The 13,987-nt window shown below is 40.5% G+C and overlaps 1 protein-coding gene across 14 annotated transcripts in view; it reads left to right on the forward strand.

The window, feature by feature from the left end:
• CCDC18 (coiled-coil domain containing 18) overlaps nt 1–13,987 on the forward strand; it is a 174,360-nt gene that overhangs the window by 92,852 nt on the left and 67,521 nt on the right. For all 14 annotated transcript variants that reach the window (XM_062191757.1, XM_062191764.1, XM_062191752.1 and 11 more), the window contains 2 exons: nt 2,284–2,421; nt 5,079–5,279. In XM_062191757.1, coding sequence (XP_062047741.1) covers nt 2,284–2,421; nt 5,079–5,279 — 339 coding nt within the window. The remainder of the gene's footprint in view (nt 1–2,283; nt 2,422–5,078; nt 5,280–13,987) is intronic.

The raw sequence follows: 13,987 nt of genomic DNA on the forward strand, positions 1-13,987 counted from the left end.
TTACAACAGTGTTCATTATACAGTGGATTTCCTTTTATCCTCAGGGGACATGTGTTAAGATCCCTGTAGATGCTTGAAATTATGGATAGTACTGAATCCTGTAAATGCAGCACTTTACAGCTTCTCCTTAGATATACAAATTATAAGCTTTGGGGATAATATTTGGAAAAATAAAGGCTACTTGAACATAGACACTAATACTGTGACATTTGATCTGATAACCAAGATAGCTACTAAGTGACTAATAGGCAGATAGCATGTATACAAATACAGCATGGATATGCTGAACAAAGGATAATTTACATCCTAGCCTGGACAGAGAAGAATGACATGAGGTTTTATCAGAATAGGGTATTTTGGGGCCAGCATTGTGGCACAGTGTGTTAAGCTGCCACCTACAACTCAGGCATCCAGTATCAGAGTACCAGTTCAAGTCCCAGATGCACTGCCTCTGATCCAGCTCCCTACTAATGGGCCAGGGAAAGAAGCAGAAGATGGCTCAAGTACTTGGGTTGTTACCACCCATATAGGAGACCTGGGTTGGAGTTCTTGGCTCTTGGAACCTGGCCCTGCCCCAGATTTTGTGGCCATTTGGAGAGTAAACTAACAGATGAGAGACCTCTTCTATTTGTCTCCCCCTCTCTGTCACTCTGCATTTCAAATACATTTTTTATTTGCAACTCAGAGTTACACAGAGAGAGGAGAGAGAGAGCGAGGTCTTCCATCCGATGGTTCACTCCCCAGTTGGCCGCAACGGCTGGAGCTATGCCAATCCGAAGCCAGGAGCTTCTTCTGGGTCTCCCACGTGGGTGCAGGGGCCCAAGGATTTGGGCCATCTTTTACTGCTTTCCCAGGACAAAGCAAAGAGCTAGATTGGAAGTGGAGCAGCCGGGTCTCGAACTGGCGCCCATATGGGATGCTGGCACTTCAGGCCAGGGCATTAACCCACTGTACCACAGCGCCAGCCCCTCAAGTAAATTTTTTTTATTTTTATTTTTGACAGGCAGAGTAGACAGTGAGAGAGAGAGACAGAGAGAAAGGTCTTCCTTTTGCCGTTGGTTCACCCTCCAATGGCTGCCGCGGCCGGTGCGCTGCGGCCGGCGCACCGCGCTGATCCGAAGGCAGGAGCCAGGTGCTTCTCCTGGTCTCCCAAGGGGTGCAGGGCCCAAGCACTTGGGCCATCCTCTACTGCACTCCCAGGCCATAGCAGAGAGCTGGCCTAGAAGAGGGGCAACCGGGACAGAATCCGGTGCCCTGACTGGGACTAGAACCTGGGGTGCCAGCGCTGCAAGGTGAAGGATTAGCCTGTTGAGCCACGGCGCCGGCCTCAAGTAAATTTTTTAAAAAACTTTTTTTACAAAAAGTTCAAAGAGCTCAAAATAATCATTTAAAAATAGTATAAAGTTACAAATTGTTTATTTCTGGAATTTTCCATGTAGTATTTTTGGACTGTGGTTGACCACATATAACTGAAATCACAGAAAGCAAAGCTGTACAGGGTGAAACAGCTAGGGCCGGCGCCGTGGCTTAACAGGCTAATCCTCCGTGCGGCGCCGGCACACCGGGTTCTAGTCCCGGTTGGGGCGCCGGATTCTATCCCTGTTGCCCCTCTTCCAGGCCAGCTCTCTGCTATGGCCCAGGAATGCAGTGGAGGATGGCCCAAGTCCTTGGGCCCTGCACCGGCATGGGAGACCAGGAGAAACACCTGGCTCCTGGCTTCGGATCAGCGAGATGCGCTGGCTGCAGCGGCCATTGGAGGGTGAACCAATGGCAAAAGGAAGACCTTTCTGTCTGTCTCTCTCTCTCTCACTATCCACTCTGCCTGTCCAAGAAAAGAAAAAAAAAAAAGAAACAGCTAACCTGAGGTGATAGAAGATTGCTGTATATAATAAAATTAGATAGTTAAAACACAAGTAAAACTACAGTAAGAAGCTTTGGAGAAAGACTCAGCTAAGTCTTGATAAGCAAGTGATGCATCTGGTGAGCAAAAATGTATAGGCCTACTTTTCAGTAAACTATTATCTGCCAAAATTCAATATCCTGTGGTTATTAGTTCATTTCACAGAAAGCATTGGTTAGTCAATGTATATTTTGATAGCAAACAAAATACCAATACTCTCTCATTAGCAGTTTCTTAAATAACTAACTTTTAAAGTTTATCATTTAATAAGTCAACTTTGTCAATTTACATGAAAAGATTAAGCTATTTAATGTACTAGATTGGTTTAGCTGTACAACCAAATATAAAAATTTATAAAAACTGCTCCATCTATAATTTTTAAGGAAGTGCATGGAAACCATTTAGCTGAGGAATTGGGGGCATCTCAAGTACGTGAAGCTCATTTAGAAGCAAGAATGCAAGCAGAAATCAAGAAATTGTCAGCGGAAGTAGAATCTCTCAAAGAAGCTTATCATATGGAGGTAAAGAAAAGTCTAATTTGTTCTAATTGACTCCACCAAAGTGAATTGACCTTTGTGGACAAAAGTGAGTCTACCTCCTAAATCTTCATTATAGAATAACACATTGTAGTCTTCATTTCTGATAACTAAATATACAACTTTGATTTCACTAAAAGCTTGGAGTTAAAAGTTTCTATTTCCTAAGCCAGGCTGGTTCCTAACTTTCATTGACCACCTATATGACCTTGGGCAAGTTACATTATCTGTGTAACTGGGATTATGTTAACAGTATCTATCTTACAGAACTGTAGTGTGACTTCAATGCTTCTGTGAATTAATGTGTGTAAAGTTTTTGGACCAGTCTGGCCCACCGTCTTCATCAATTAAGTAGCACTTGCAGAAAACTAACTGGAGATCACATAAACAATTTCATGTGATATAAATGTAATGCTTTATAACTTGAACATTTGTTCCGGTTCTAAGTTAAATGAAGAGGCAATATTAGAACCTTTTTTTTTTCTATCAGTATGTCCTGAGCCTCTATAGAAGGCAATATTATCAATTGAAGTAGAATTTTTCATCTTTTTAAAAGCTCCATTGAAGACATTACCCAAAATCTTTGTATTTAATTTAAATAATCTTTGTTTTGATTTAAATAAATCACTAAGTTTAGTGTTAATTAAACTCCTTTCAAGGGAGTTTGTAGCATTGTGGGGTTTGTTGTGACCATGTCTTGCTTAAATGTTTGTAGGTTCAGATCTCTTAAAAAATTGTGCTTGCCCTCTCGCCTCAAGAAAACCAAAATCAAAACCCACCATATTTGCAAACTGAATCCAATCATCAGGCCAAGAAACTGTAACAACCCTTGGTCTTTAGAGGCAAATGTGAATGCTGTTGGATTCAGCATAATTATTTAATTAATATCAGCTGCTTTACTGAGTGACCATTAGTAATAATTAGTCCATTTCAAGGGTTTGCCCTTAACTATTCACTGTACTTTTATGTTATGACCTGTAATTCTGTCTTTATCTATGATTATCCAGTTTTTCACTTTTAGTTTTATAAGCCACATGAAATTATTTATAAACAGATAATAAATACATTGTAAATTGGCTTCAGTATTGCTATTTGATACAATTTTGATATGTAACATAAAAATATATTTTTCCTTTTTTTAATTTTTTTAATTTTTAATTTTTATTTTTTTTTTATTTTTGACAGGCAGAGTGGACAGTGAGAGAGAGAGACAGAGAGAAAGGTCTTCCTTTTTGCCGTTGGTTCACCCTCCAATGGCCGCTGCGGTAGGCGCACTGCGGCCGGCGCACCGCGCTGATCCGATGGCAGGAGCCAGGTGCTTCTCTTGGTTTCCCATGGGGTGCAGGGCCCAAGGACTTGGACCATCCTCCACTGCACTCCCTGGCCACAGCAGAGAGCTGGCCTGGAAGAGGGGCAACCGGGACAGGATCGGTGCCCCGACCGGGACTAGAACCCTGTGTGCTGGCGCCGCAAGGCGGAGGATTAGCCTAGTGAGCCGCAGCGCCGGCCTATTTTTCCTTTTTTTAAAGTGTATATTCTTGAACATAAAAATGAGAGGCTATGATATTAAAGTAACAGAAAAAGGGATCAGTAATTTTAGCAGTTTTCTGAAATATAAGTTTCAGAATTGTCAGATGAGTTACTTACTTGCAAAACTCCTGATTTATTGGATGAGAATGAGATTGTCTTAATGTTTTATTGTGGAAAATTTTGAACTTATTCAAAAGTAGACAAACTAGTATAAATTTCCTTATATTTATTATTCAACTTTAATAATTATCAACCCATGACCAATTTTATTTCATCCATAAATACATTTTTTTAATCTAAAAGGGAATACTTTGGGGAATGGAAAGAAATACTGTTAATATTGACATCAGGACACCAGGCACAAAGCCAGTCACTTCTGGGCATACTGGAAGTGTGGTCAACATATCTTCAACCTCACTTACTTCCTCTCCTACCCTTCCCTCAATATCCACTTAATGTTTTGAACCTCATTCATTATTTAATCTGTAAACTTTTCCATAAAAGTATCTCTAAAAAGTAAAAGCTTTTTGAACAATATACTCACAATATCATGGTCATACCTAAACCTTGACAGAATTCTTTAATATCCTCAAATATCCAGGCAGTTTTCAGGTACCTGAATAATGTCTTTTTTTTTTTTTTAAACATTTTATTTGTTCATTTGAGAGGTAGAGTTACAGACAGTGAGCGGGAGAGACAGAAAAGTCTTCCATCTGCTGATTTACTCCCTAAATTGCTGCAATGGCCGGAGCTGAGCCAATCCAAAGCCAGGAGCCAGGAGCTTCCTCCGGGTCTCCCACGCGGGTGCAAGGGCACAAGCGCTTGGGCCATCTTCTACTGCTTTCCCAGGTGATAGCAGAGAGCTGGATTGGAAGTGGAGCTGCCGAGAATAGAGCCATCGCCCATATGGGATGCCTGCATCACAGGTGGAAGATTAACCTACTGAGCCACAACGCCGGTCTCTGAATGATGGCTTAAGTCAGTTACTTGTAGCTATAAATAGAATTTACTTTCTTTTAAGAAAAGGTAAAAGAGGAAAGTATTAGAATGTGTTGAAACTAACTCCACCCTGTTTTCTTCTTTTCTCCCTTTCTAATTTTGGATCTATATAGATGATATCACATCAAGAGAACCATGCAAAGTGGAAGATTTCTGCTGACTCTCAAAAGACTTCTGTTCAACAACTAAATGAACAGTTAGAGAAGGCAAAGCTAGAATTAGAAGAAGCTCAGGACACTGTAACCAATTTGCATCAACAAGTTAAAGACAGGAATGAAGTAATTGAAGCTACAAATGAAGCATTACTTATTAAAGTAAGTAAATATATTAAAAGTAAGGAAGCATCATTATGAAAACGTAAGTTTATGAGTGACTTATTTTTTCTGTTCTTGTAGCTTCAGGAGGATCATATCACTAACTCGTCCTTTTTGAACAGAAAGTGATTTAGAAGATTTTGAATTTGGAAAGTTTTTGTGATATATAGCATATAAACACAAAAAATAACGTTTTTACTACTTACAAGCTTTTAAATTTATCTAAAGAGTAACATTTCCATTTAGTAATTTTTATTCAAGATTATATTTGTAAAATGTATCATGTATACATGCATTTTCATTTTTGGAGGCATGCATAGAGTATTAATATAGCATATTAATCGTTAAGTTTATAGACTTTAATATTAAATATTCAAAGTGATATGATAAAGAACTCCTTCCTAGATGATGTCCTATGCACAAAGTCAATATTTTCTCTTGGACAGAAAATACTCTGAGTGACACAAATGAATGTATGTCAATATGGTAACTCCATCAAGACTTAGTAGCTAATGGCAAAGAGGAGGTGGGTCAAAACCTGTTGTCTCTTTGAACAACCCAATGCATTTATCATAATGCATTTTTAAGGTAAATAAATTTCATATATTTCATATATACAGATTTAAGAACATAGTGATACTTCCATCTTACCCTCCCTCTCTCCCACACTCCCACCTTTCTTCCTCTTTCCCTTCTTATTAACTCTTAATTTTTACAATTATCTATTTTCCATTTACTTTATACTCATAAACTCATATACTTTATACTCATACCCTATACTAAGTAAAGAGTTCAATGGCTAGCGTCATGGCTCACTTGGCTAATCCTCCGCCTGTGGCGCCAGCACCCTGGGTTCTAATCCTGGTTGGGGCGCTGGATTCTGTCCCAGTTGCTCCTTTTCCAGTCCAGCTCTCTGCTATGGCCTGGGAGTGCAGTGGAGGATGGCCCAGGTCCTTAGGCCCTGCACCCGCATGGAAGACCAGGAGGAAGCACCTGGCTCCTGGCTTTGGATTGGCACAGCATGCCGGCCATAGCAGCCATCTAGGGGGTGAACCAATGGAAGGAAGACCTTTCTCTCTGTCTTACTATCTCACTGTCTAATACTGCCTGTCCAAAAAAAAAAAAAAAAAAAAAAGAGTTCAACAGATAGTAAGAAGGAAAAAAACAATACTGTTTCTCAACAGTAGAGACAAGGGCTATAAACAATCATCAAATCTCAAAATGTCAATTTCACTCCTATACATCACATTTTTTGGTACTCTGTTACCACAGATTAAAGAAAACGTGATATTTATCATTTTGAAACTAAACTATTTCACTTAGTATAATGGCTTCCAGGTGTATCCATTTTGCTGCAAAAGATAGGATTTCATTCTTTTTTGCAGCTGAGTAATATTCCATGCTGTAATTATACCAGAGTTTCTTTATCTGGTCATCAGTTGATGGGCAGCTGGGTTGATTCCATATCTTAGCTATTGTGAATTGAGCTACAGTAAACATTGGGGTACAGATAACTCTTTCATAGGCTGATTTCATTTATTTTGGGTAAATGCCCTGGAGTAATATTGTTGGGTCATAGATATATCTGTTTTCAGCTTTCTGAAATATCTCCATACTGTCTGCCACAATGGCTGTACTAGTTTACATTCCCATCAGCAGTGGATTAGTGTATTCCCCCCCCCACCTCCTTGCCAGCATTTATTGTTTGTTGATTTCTGTATGAGTCAATCTAACTGGGGTGAGGTAAAACCTCATTATGGTTTTGATTTGTATTTCCCTGATGGCTAATAATCCTGAGCATTTTTTTATGTGTCTGTTGGCCATTTGAATTTCCTCTTTTGAAAAATGCCTGCTCATGTCTTTTGCCCATTTCTTAACTGGATTGTTTGTTTTGATATTGTTGAGTTTCTTGAGCTGTATATACATTCTGGATATTAATCCTTTATCAGTTGCATAGTTTGCAACTATTTTCTCCCATTCTCTTGATTGCCTCTTCACTTTGCTGAGTGTTTCCTTTTCAGTTCAGAAGCTCTTCAGCTTGAAGTAATCCCATTTGTCAATTTTGGCTTTGATTGCCTGTGCTTTGCGGTCTGTCCATAGAAATCTTTGCCTATGCCACTGTCTTGCAGAGTTTCCCCAGTGTTCTTCTCTAGTAATTTGATGGTATCAGATTGTACATTCAGATCCTTTTTTGAGTTGATTTTTTTAATTAATCACTTGACAAATGATTAATTTTTTTTAAGTTTATTTGACAGGTAGAGTTATAGACAGTGAGAGAGAGAGAGAGACAGAAAAGTCTTCCTTCCATTGGTTCACTCCCCAGTTGGCCACTGTGGCTGATGCTGCACCAGCCCGAAGCCAGGAGCCAGGTGCTTCCTCCTGGTCTCCCAGGCGGGTGCAGGGGCCAAAGCATTTGGGCCATCCTCCACTGCCCTCCTGGGCCACAGCAGAGAGCTGGACTGGAAGAGGAGCAACTGGGGCAGAATCTGGCACCCCAACTGGGACTAGAACCTGGCGCCCCTATGGGATGCAGGCGTCGCAGGTGGAGGATTAACCAAGTGAGCCACGTGCCAGCCCCTGAGTTTATTTTTGTATAAGGTGTAAGGTAGGAGTCTTGCTTCAAAACTTCTGTGTGCAAGCATCCAGTTTTCCCAGCACCATTTGTTGAAGAGACTGTCCATTCTCCAGGGATAGATTTTAGCCCTTTTGTAAAATATAAGTTGGTGTCATGTGTGGATTGATTTGTGGAGTTTCTGTTCTGTTCCACTGGTCTGCATGTCTATTTTTGTGCCAGTGCCAGGCTGTTTTAATTATAACTACCCTGAGTATGTCTTGAAATCTATATTGTGATGCCTCTGGCTTTGTTTTTTGCTGTTTAATTTTTCTTTAACTATTTGGGGTCTTTTGTCTTTTCATATGAATTTTAGCATCTTTTTTTTTTCTATATCTGAGAAGAATGCCATTGGTATTTTGATTGGGATTGATTTGAGACTATAAATTGCTTATAGTAGTATGGACATTTTGGTGAGATTAATTTTCTAGCCCAGGAACATGGAAGGCTTTTCCTTTTTTGTATGTGTTTTCTTCTGTTTCTTTCTTTAATGTTTTATAATTTTCATTATACAGATATTTTACCTCCTTGGTTAAATTTATCCCAAGGAATTTAATTTTTTTTGTAGTTATTGTGAATGGAATTGATCTAAGTTCTTTCTCAGCAGTGGCATTGTTTGTATATACAATTGATTTTTGTTTAACTTTATATCCTGAAACTTTACCAAACTCTTATGAGTTTCAATAGTCTTTTACTGAAGTCTTTTGGTTCCTAATTTATAGAATCATGTCATCTGCAAATAAGGATAATTTGACTTCCTCCTTTCCAATTTGTATCCCGTTGATTTCTTTTTCTTGCCTATTAGCTCTGGCTAAAACTTCCAGGACTATATTGAATAGCAGTTGTGGAAATGGGCAACCTTGTTTGGTTCCAGATCTTAGTGGAAATGCTTCCAACTTTTCTCTATTCAATAGGCTGTTGGCTGCGGGTTTGTCATAAGTTGCCTTGATTGAATTGAGAATTTTTTTTTTTTTTTTTTTGACAGGCAGAGTGGATAGTGAGAAAGAGAGAGAGACAGAGAGAAAGGTCTTCCTTTTTGCCGTTGGTTCACCCTCCAATGGCCGCTGCAGCCAGTGCATCTCGCTGATCCGAAGCCAGGAGCCAGGTGCTTCTCCTGGTCTCCCATGCGGGTGCAGGGCCCAAGCACTTGGGCCATCCTCCACTGCCTTCCTGGGCCATAGCAGAGAGTTGGCCTGGAAGAGGGGCAACCGGGATAGAATCCGGCGCCCCAACCGGGACTAGAACCCGGTGTGCTGGCGCCGCAAGGCAGAGGATTAGCCTGTTAAGCCACGGCAGCGCCGGCGAGAATTATTTTTCTACCCCCATTTGCTTAAGGTTTAAATCATGAAAGGATGTTGTATTTTTTTAAAAGATTTATTTTATTTATTTGAAACACAGACCCAGAGTTACTAGAGAGTTACTAAAGACAGAGAGAGAGGGGTCTTCTATCAGCTGGTTCATTCCCCAAATTGCTACAATAGCTGGAGTTGAGCAGAACTGAAGCCAGGAGCTAGGAGCTCTTCCATGTCTCCCACCTGGGTCCAGGGGTCCAAAGACTTGGGCCGCCCTCCGCTGCTTTCCCAGACACATTAGCAGGGAGCTGGATCAGAAGTGAAGCAGCTGGGACTTGAACCTGCACCATATGGGATGCCAGTACTATAGGCCAGAGCTTTAACCGGCTGTGCCAGAGCACTGGCCCCGTGGATATTGTATTTTATCAGATACTTTCTCTGCATCTATTGAGATAATCCTATGGCTTTTATTTTTCAGTTTGTTAATGTGAAGTATCACATTTATTGATTTTTGTATGATGAACCATCCCTGCACACCAGGGATAAATTCTGCTTGGTCCAGGTGAATGATCTTTCTGATGTGTTGTTGGATTAGCTATTATTTTGTTGAGGATTTTTGCATCTATATTCATCAGGGATATTGGTCTATTGTTCTCTTTCTTTGTTGTATCTTTTTCTGGTTTTGGAATTAACCTGTTGCTAGCCTCATAGAAAGAGTTTGGGAGGATTCTCTTTCTTTTCAGTTGTTATGAAAAGCTTGAGAAGAATTGGAGTTATTTGTTTAAATGTCTAGTAGAATTCAGCAGTGAAGCCATATAATCCTGGGCTTTTCTTTGTTGAGAGGGTCTTTCTTTTATTTATTTATTTTTTTTGACAGGCAGAGCCAGACAGTGAGAGAGAGAGAGACAGAGAGAAAGATCTTCCTTCCATTGGTTCACCCCCCAAATGGCTGCTATGGCCAGCGTGCTGCACCAATCCAAAGCCAGGAGCCAGGTGCTTCTCCTGGTCTCCCATGCGGGTGCAGGGACCCAAGCACTTGGGCCATCTTCCACTGCCTTCTTGGGCCACAACAGAGAGCTGGACTGGAAGAGGAGCAACCAGGACAGAATCCGGTGCCCCAAGTGGGACTAGAACCCGGGGTGCCAGCGCTGCAGGCGGAGGGTTAGCCTAGTGAGCCTTGGCGCCGGCCAGGGGGGTCTTTTTTACTTATTCAGTTTCCATCTTGGTTCTTGGTCTGTTTAAGTTTCCATGACTTCATGACTCAATTTTCATAGATTGTATGTGTCCAGAATTCTTGGGTTTCCTGATTTGTTGACATATAGCTGTTTATACTAATTTCTGATGATTCTTTTTATTTCTGTGGTATCCATTGTTACATCTCCTTCTTCATCTCTGATTTTATTAATTTGGGTCTTTTCCCTCTTTTTCTGTTTATCAAAAAAATACAGCTGTTCATTTCACTGATCTTTTGTATTATTTTTTTAGTTTCAACTTTATTTCTAATCTGATTTTAATTATTTCTTTCCTCCTACTAATTTTGGGTTTGGTTTGTTGTTGTTTTTCTAGGTCCTTATGATACACTGATAGCTCATCTATTTAATGCTTTTCAAATGTCTTGATGTAGATGCCAGTTGCCATAAACTTTCTTCTTAACACTGCTTTTGCTGTATGCTATAAATTTTGATATGTTGTATTGTCATCTTCATTTGTTTTAAGAAATTTTTTTATTTCCTTTTTGATTTCTTCTGTGGCCAACTGTTCATTTAGTAGTGTGTTATTCAGTCTCTATGTGTTTCTTTATGTTCTAAAGATTCTTGAGTTGTTGATTTCAGGCTTCATTCCATGGTGGTCAGAAAAGATACATGGTATGATTTCAATTTTTTTAATTTGCTGAGACTTGCTTTGTATCCTAGCATATAGTCTATCCTGGAGAAAGTTCCATGCACTGCTGAAAAGGATGTGTATTCTGCAACTGTAGGATGAAAGGCTTTGTAGATATAGTTAACCATTTTGTCCATAGTGTAAATTAGCTGTTTGTAGATTTTTATCTAGGTATATGTCCATTGGTGAGAGTGGGGTGTTGAAGTCCCTCATTGCTATTGGTTTGGATTCTGTGTTTCTCTTTAGATCCATTAACAGTTGGTTTAAATAGCCAGGATCCCTAGCATTGTGTGCATAAACATTATAGTCACATCTTCCTGTTGAATTTATGTCTTAATCATTACCTAATGCCCTTCATTGTCTCTTAACTGTTTTTGTGTTAAAATCTGTTTTGTCTGTATTAGGATGGCCAAATATGCTTTTTTGCTTTCTGTTAGCATAGAATATCTTTTTCTGTCCTTTCATTTTCTTTTATTTATTTATTTATATTATTTTATTTTATTTGACGGGTAGAGTTATAGACAGTGAGAGAGAGAGAGACAGAGAGAAAGGTCCTCCTTCCATTGGTTCACTCCTCAAATGGCCACCACAGCTGGAGCTGTGCTGATCTGAAGCCAGGAACCAGGTGCTTCCTCCTGGTCTCCCATGCAGGTGCAGAAGCCCAAACACCCGGGCCATCTTCCACTGCCCTCCTGGGCCACAGCAGAGAGCTGGGCTGGAAGAGGAGCAACCAGGGCTAGAACCCGGCACCCACATGCAATCTCGGTGCCGCAGGCAGAGGACTAACCAAGTGAGCCATGGCACCGGCCCCTTTTTATTTATTTTTTTTTAAATATTTTATTTTATTTATATATTTATTTAACAGGTAGAGTTACAGACAGTGAGAGAGACAAAGAGAAAGGTCTTCCTTCTATTGGTTCACTCCCCAAATGGCCGTAACAATTGGAGCTGCGCCAATCCGAAGTCAGGAGCCAGGTGCTTCCTCCTGGTCTCCCGTACAGGTGCAGGGGCTCAAGCACTTGGGCCATCTTCTGCTGCTATCCCAAGCCATAGCAAAGAGCTGAATTGGAAGAGGAGCAGCTGGGACGAGAACTGGCGCCCATATGGGATGCCGGCGCCGCAGGTGGAGGATTAACCCAATGCACCACGGCCCGACCCCCATCTTTTCACTTTCACTATGCATGTATGTTTATTGGTGGCATGTCTTTCTGGTAGGCAGCAAATATATGGGTCTTGTTTTTTAATCCATTCAGCAAATTTGGATGGTTTAATTGAAGAATTTAGGCCATTTACATTCAAAGTTACTATTGAAAAGTAACAACTTGGCTCTGCCTTTTTTTTAAAATAAGTATTCTACTGTTTGCTTTGGATTTCCTTTGTACTTTTTTTAAAAAAAAATATTTTATTTATTTGAAAGACAGAGTTACAGAGAGAGGTAGAGACAGAGAAAGAGGTCTTCCATCTGCTGGTTCACTCTACAGATGGCCACAATGGCCAGAACTGTGCCGATCTGAAGCTAGGAGCTTTTTCCGGGTCTCCCATATGGGTGCAGGGGCCCAAGGTCTTGGGCCATCTTCTACTGCTTTTCTAGACCATAGTGGAGAACTGGATTGGAAGAGGAGCAGCCGGGACTAGAACCAGTGCCCATATGGGATGTTGGTGCTGCAGGCCAGAGCTTTAACCTGCTGTGCCACAGCACCTGCCCCTCCTTTGTACTTTTACTGGGAGATTTTCTGCCTTCACATTCTTTCATAATGATGACTCTCTTTCTGTGTTTCAGCATGTAGCATATCTGTAAGCATAATTTTAAGGCTGGACAAGTGATAACAAATTCTTTCAATTTTTGTTTGTTGAGATAAGTCTGTATTTCACCTTCACTTATAAATGAGAGCTTTGCAGGGCTTTCTGGGTTGAAGGTTGTTGTTGTTTTTTTTTTTTCTTTTAAGACTTGGACTATCTCTCCATTCTCTCCCAGCCTATAGAGTTTCTGATGAGAAATCAGCTATGAGTCTAGTTAGAAATCCTCTGAATGTAATCTGCATTTCTCTTGTGTACATTTTTGAATCTTTTCTTTATGTTTTACTATTAAAAGCTTCACTACAGTATGTCATGGTGAAGATCTTTACTGGTTATGTCTCTTAGGAGTTCTATGAGCCTCATATACTTGGATGTCCCTTTCTTTCTTCAAATTAGGGAAGTTTTCTTTAATTATTTTGCTGAATAGGCCTTCTAATCTGTTCTCTCTTTCCATACCTTCAGGAACTCCTAAGACCCATTTGTTGGGTCATTTGATAGTATCCCATAAATCTTGAACATTGTTTTTAGTTTTTCTTTTTTTTTTTTTTTTTTTTTTTTTTTTTTTTTTTTTTGACAGGCAGAGTAGACAGAGAGACAGAGAGAAAGGTCTTCCTTTTCCATTGGTTCACCCCACAAATGGCTGCCACGGCTGGCGTACCGCGCTGATCTGAAGCCAAGAGCCAGGTGCTTCTCCTGGTCTCCCACACGGGTGCAGGCCCCAAGGACTTGGGCCATCCTCTACTGCACTTCCGGGCCACAGCAGAGAGCTGGACTGGAAGAGGAGCGACCGGGACAGAATCTGGCACCCCGACTGGGACTAGAACCTGGTGTGCTGGCGCCGCAGGTGGAGGATTAGCCTAGTGAGCCGTGGCACCGGCCAAATTTTTCTAATTTCTTCTTCTTTTTTTTTGTTCTGTTTCCAAAGAACAATTATTATTTCTTCTACCTAACAAAGTCTGTTGTTAAGGCTTTCCACTGTATTTTTTATTTGACATATTGAATCCTTCATTTCTTCCTATTTTTTAAAGATTGACTTATTTTGAAAGGTAGAGCTACAGAGAAGCAGAGGCAGAGAGAACATGAGAGAGGTCTTCCATCCACTGATTCACTCCCCAAATGGCCACAAT

Source organism: Lepus europaeus, chromosome 5 (assembly GCF_033115175.1).
Source record: "Lepus europaeus isolate LE1 chromosome 5, mLepTim1.pri, whole genome shotgun sequence".
NCBI lineage: Eukaryota > Metazoa > Chordata > Mammalia > Lagomorpha > Leporidae > Lepus > Lepus europaeus.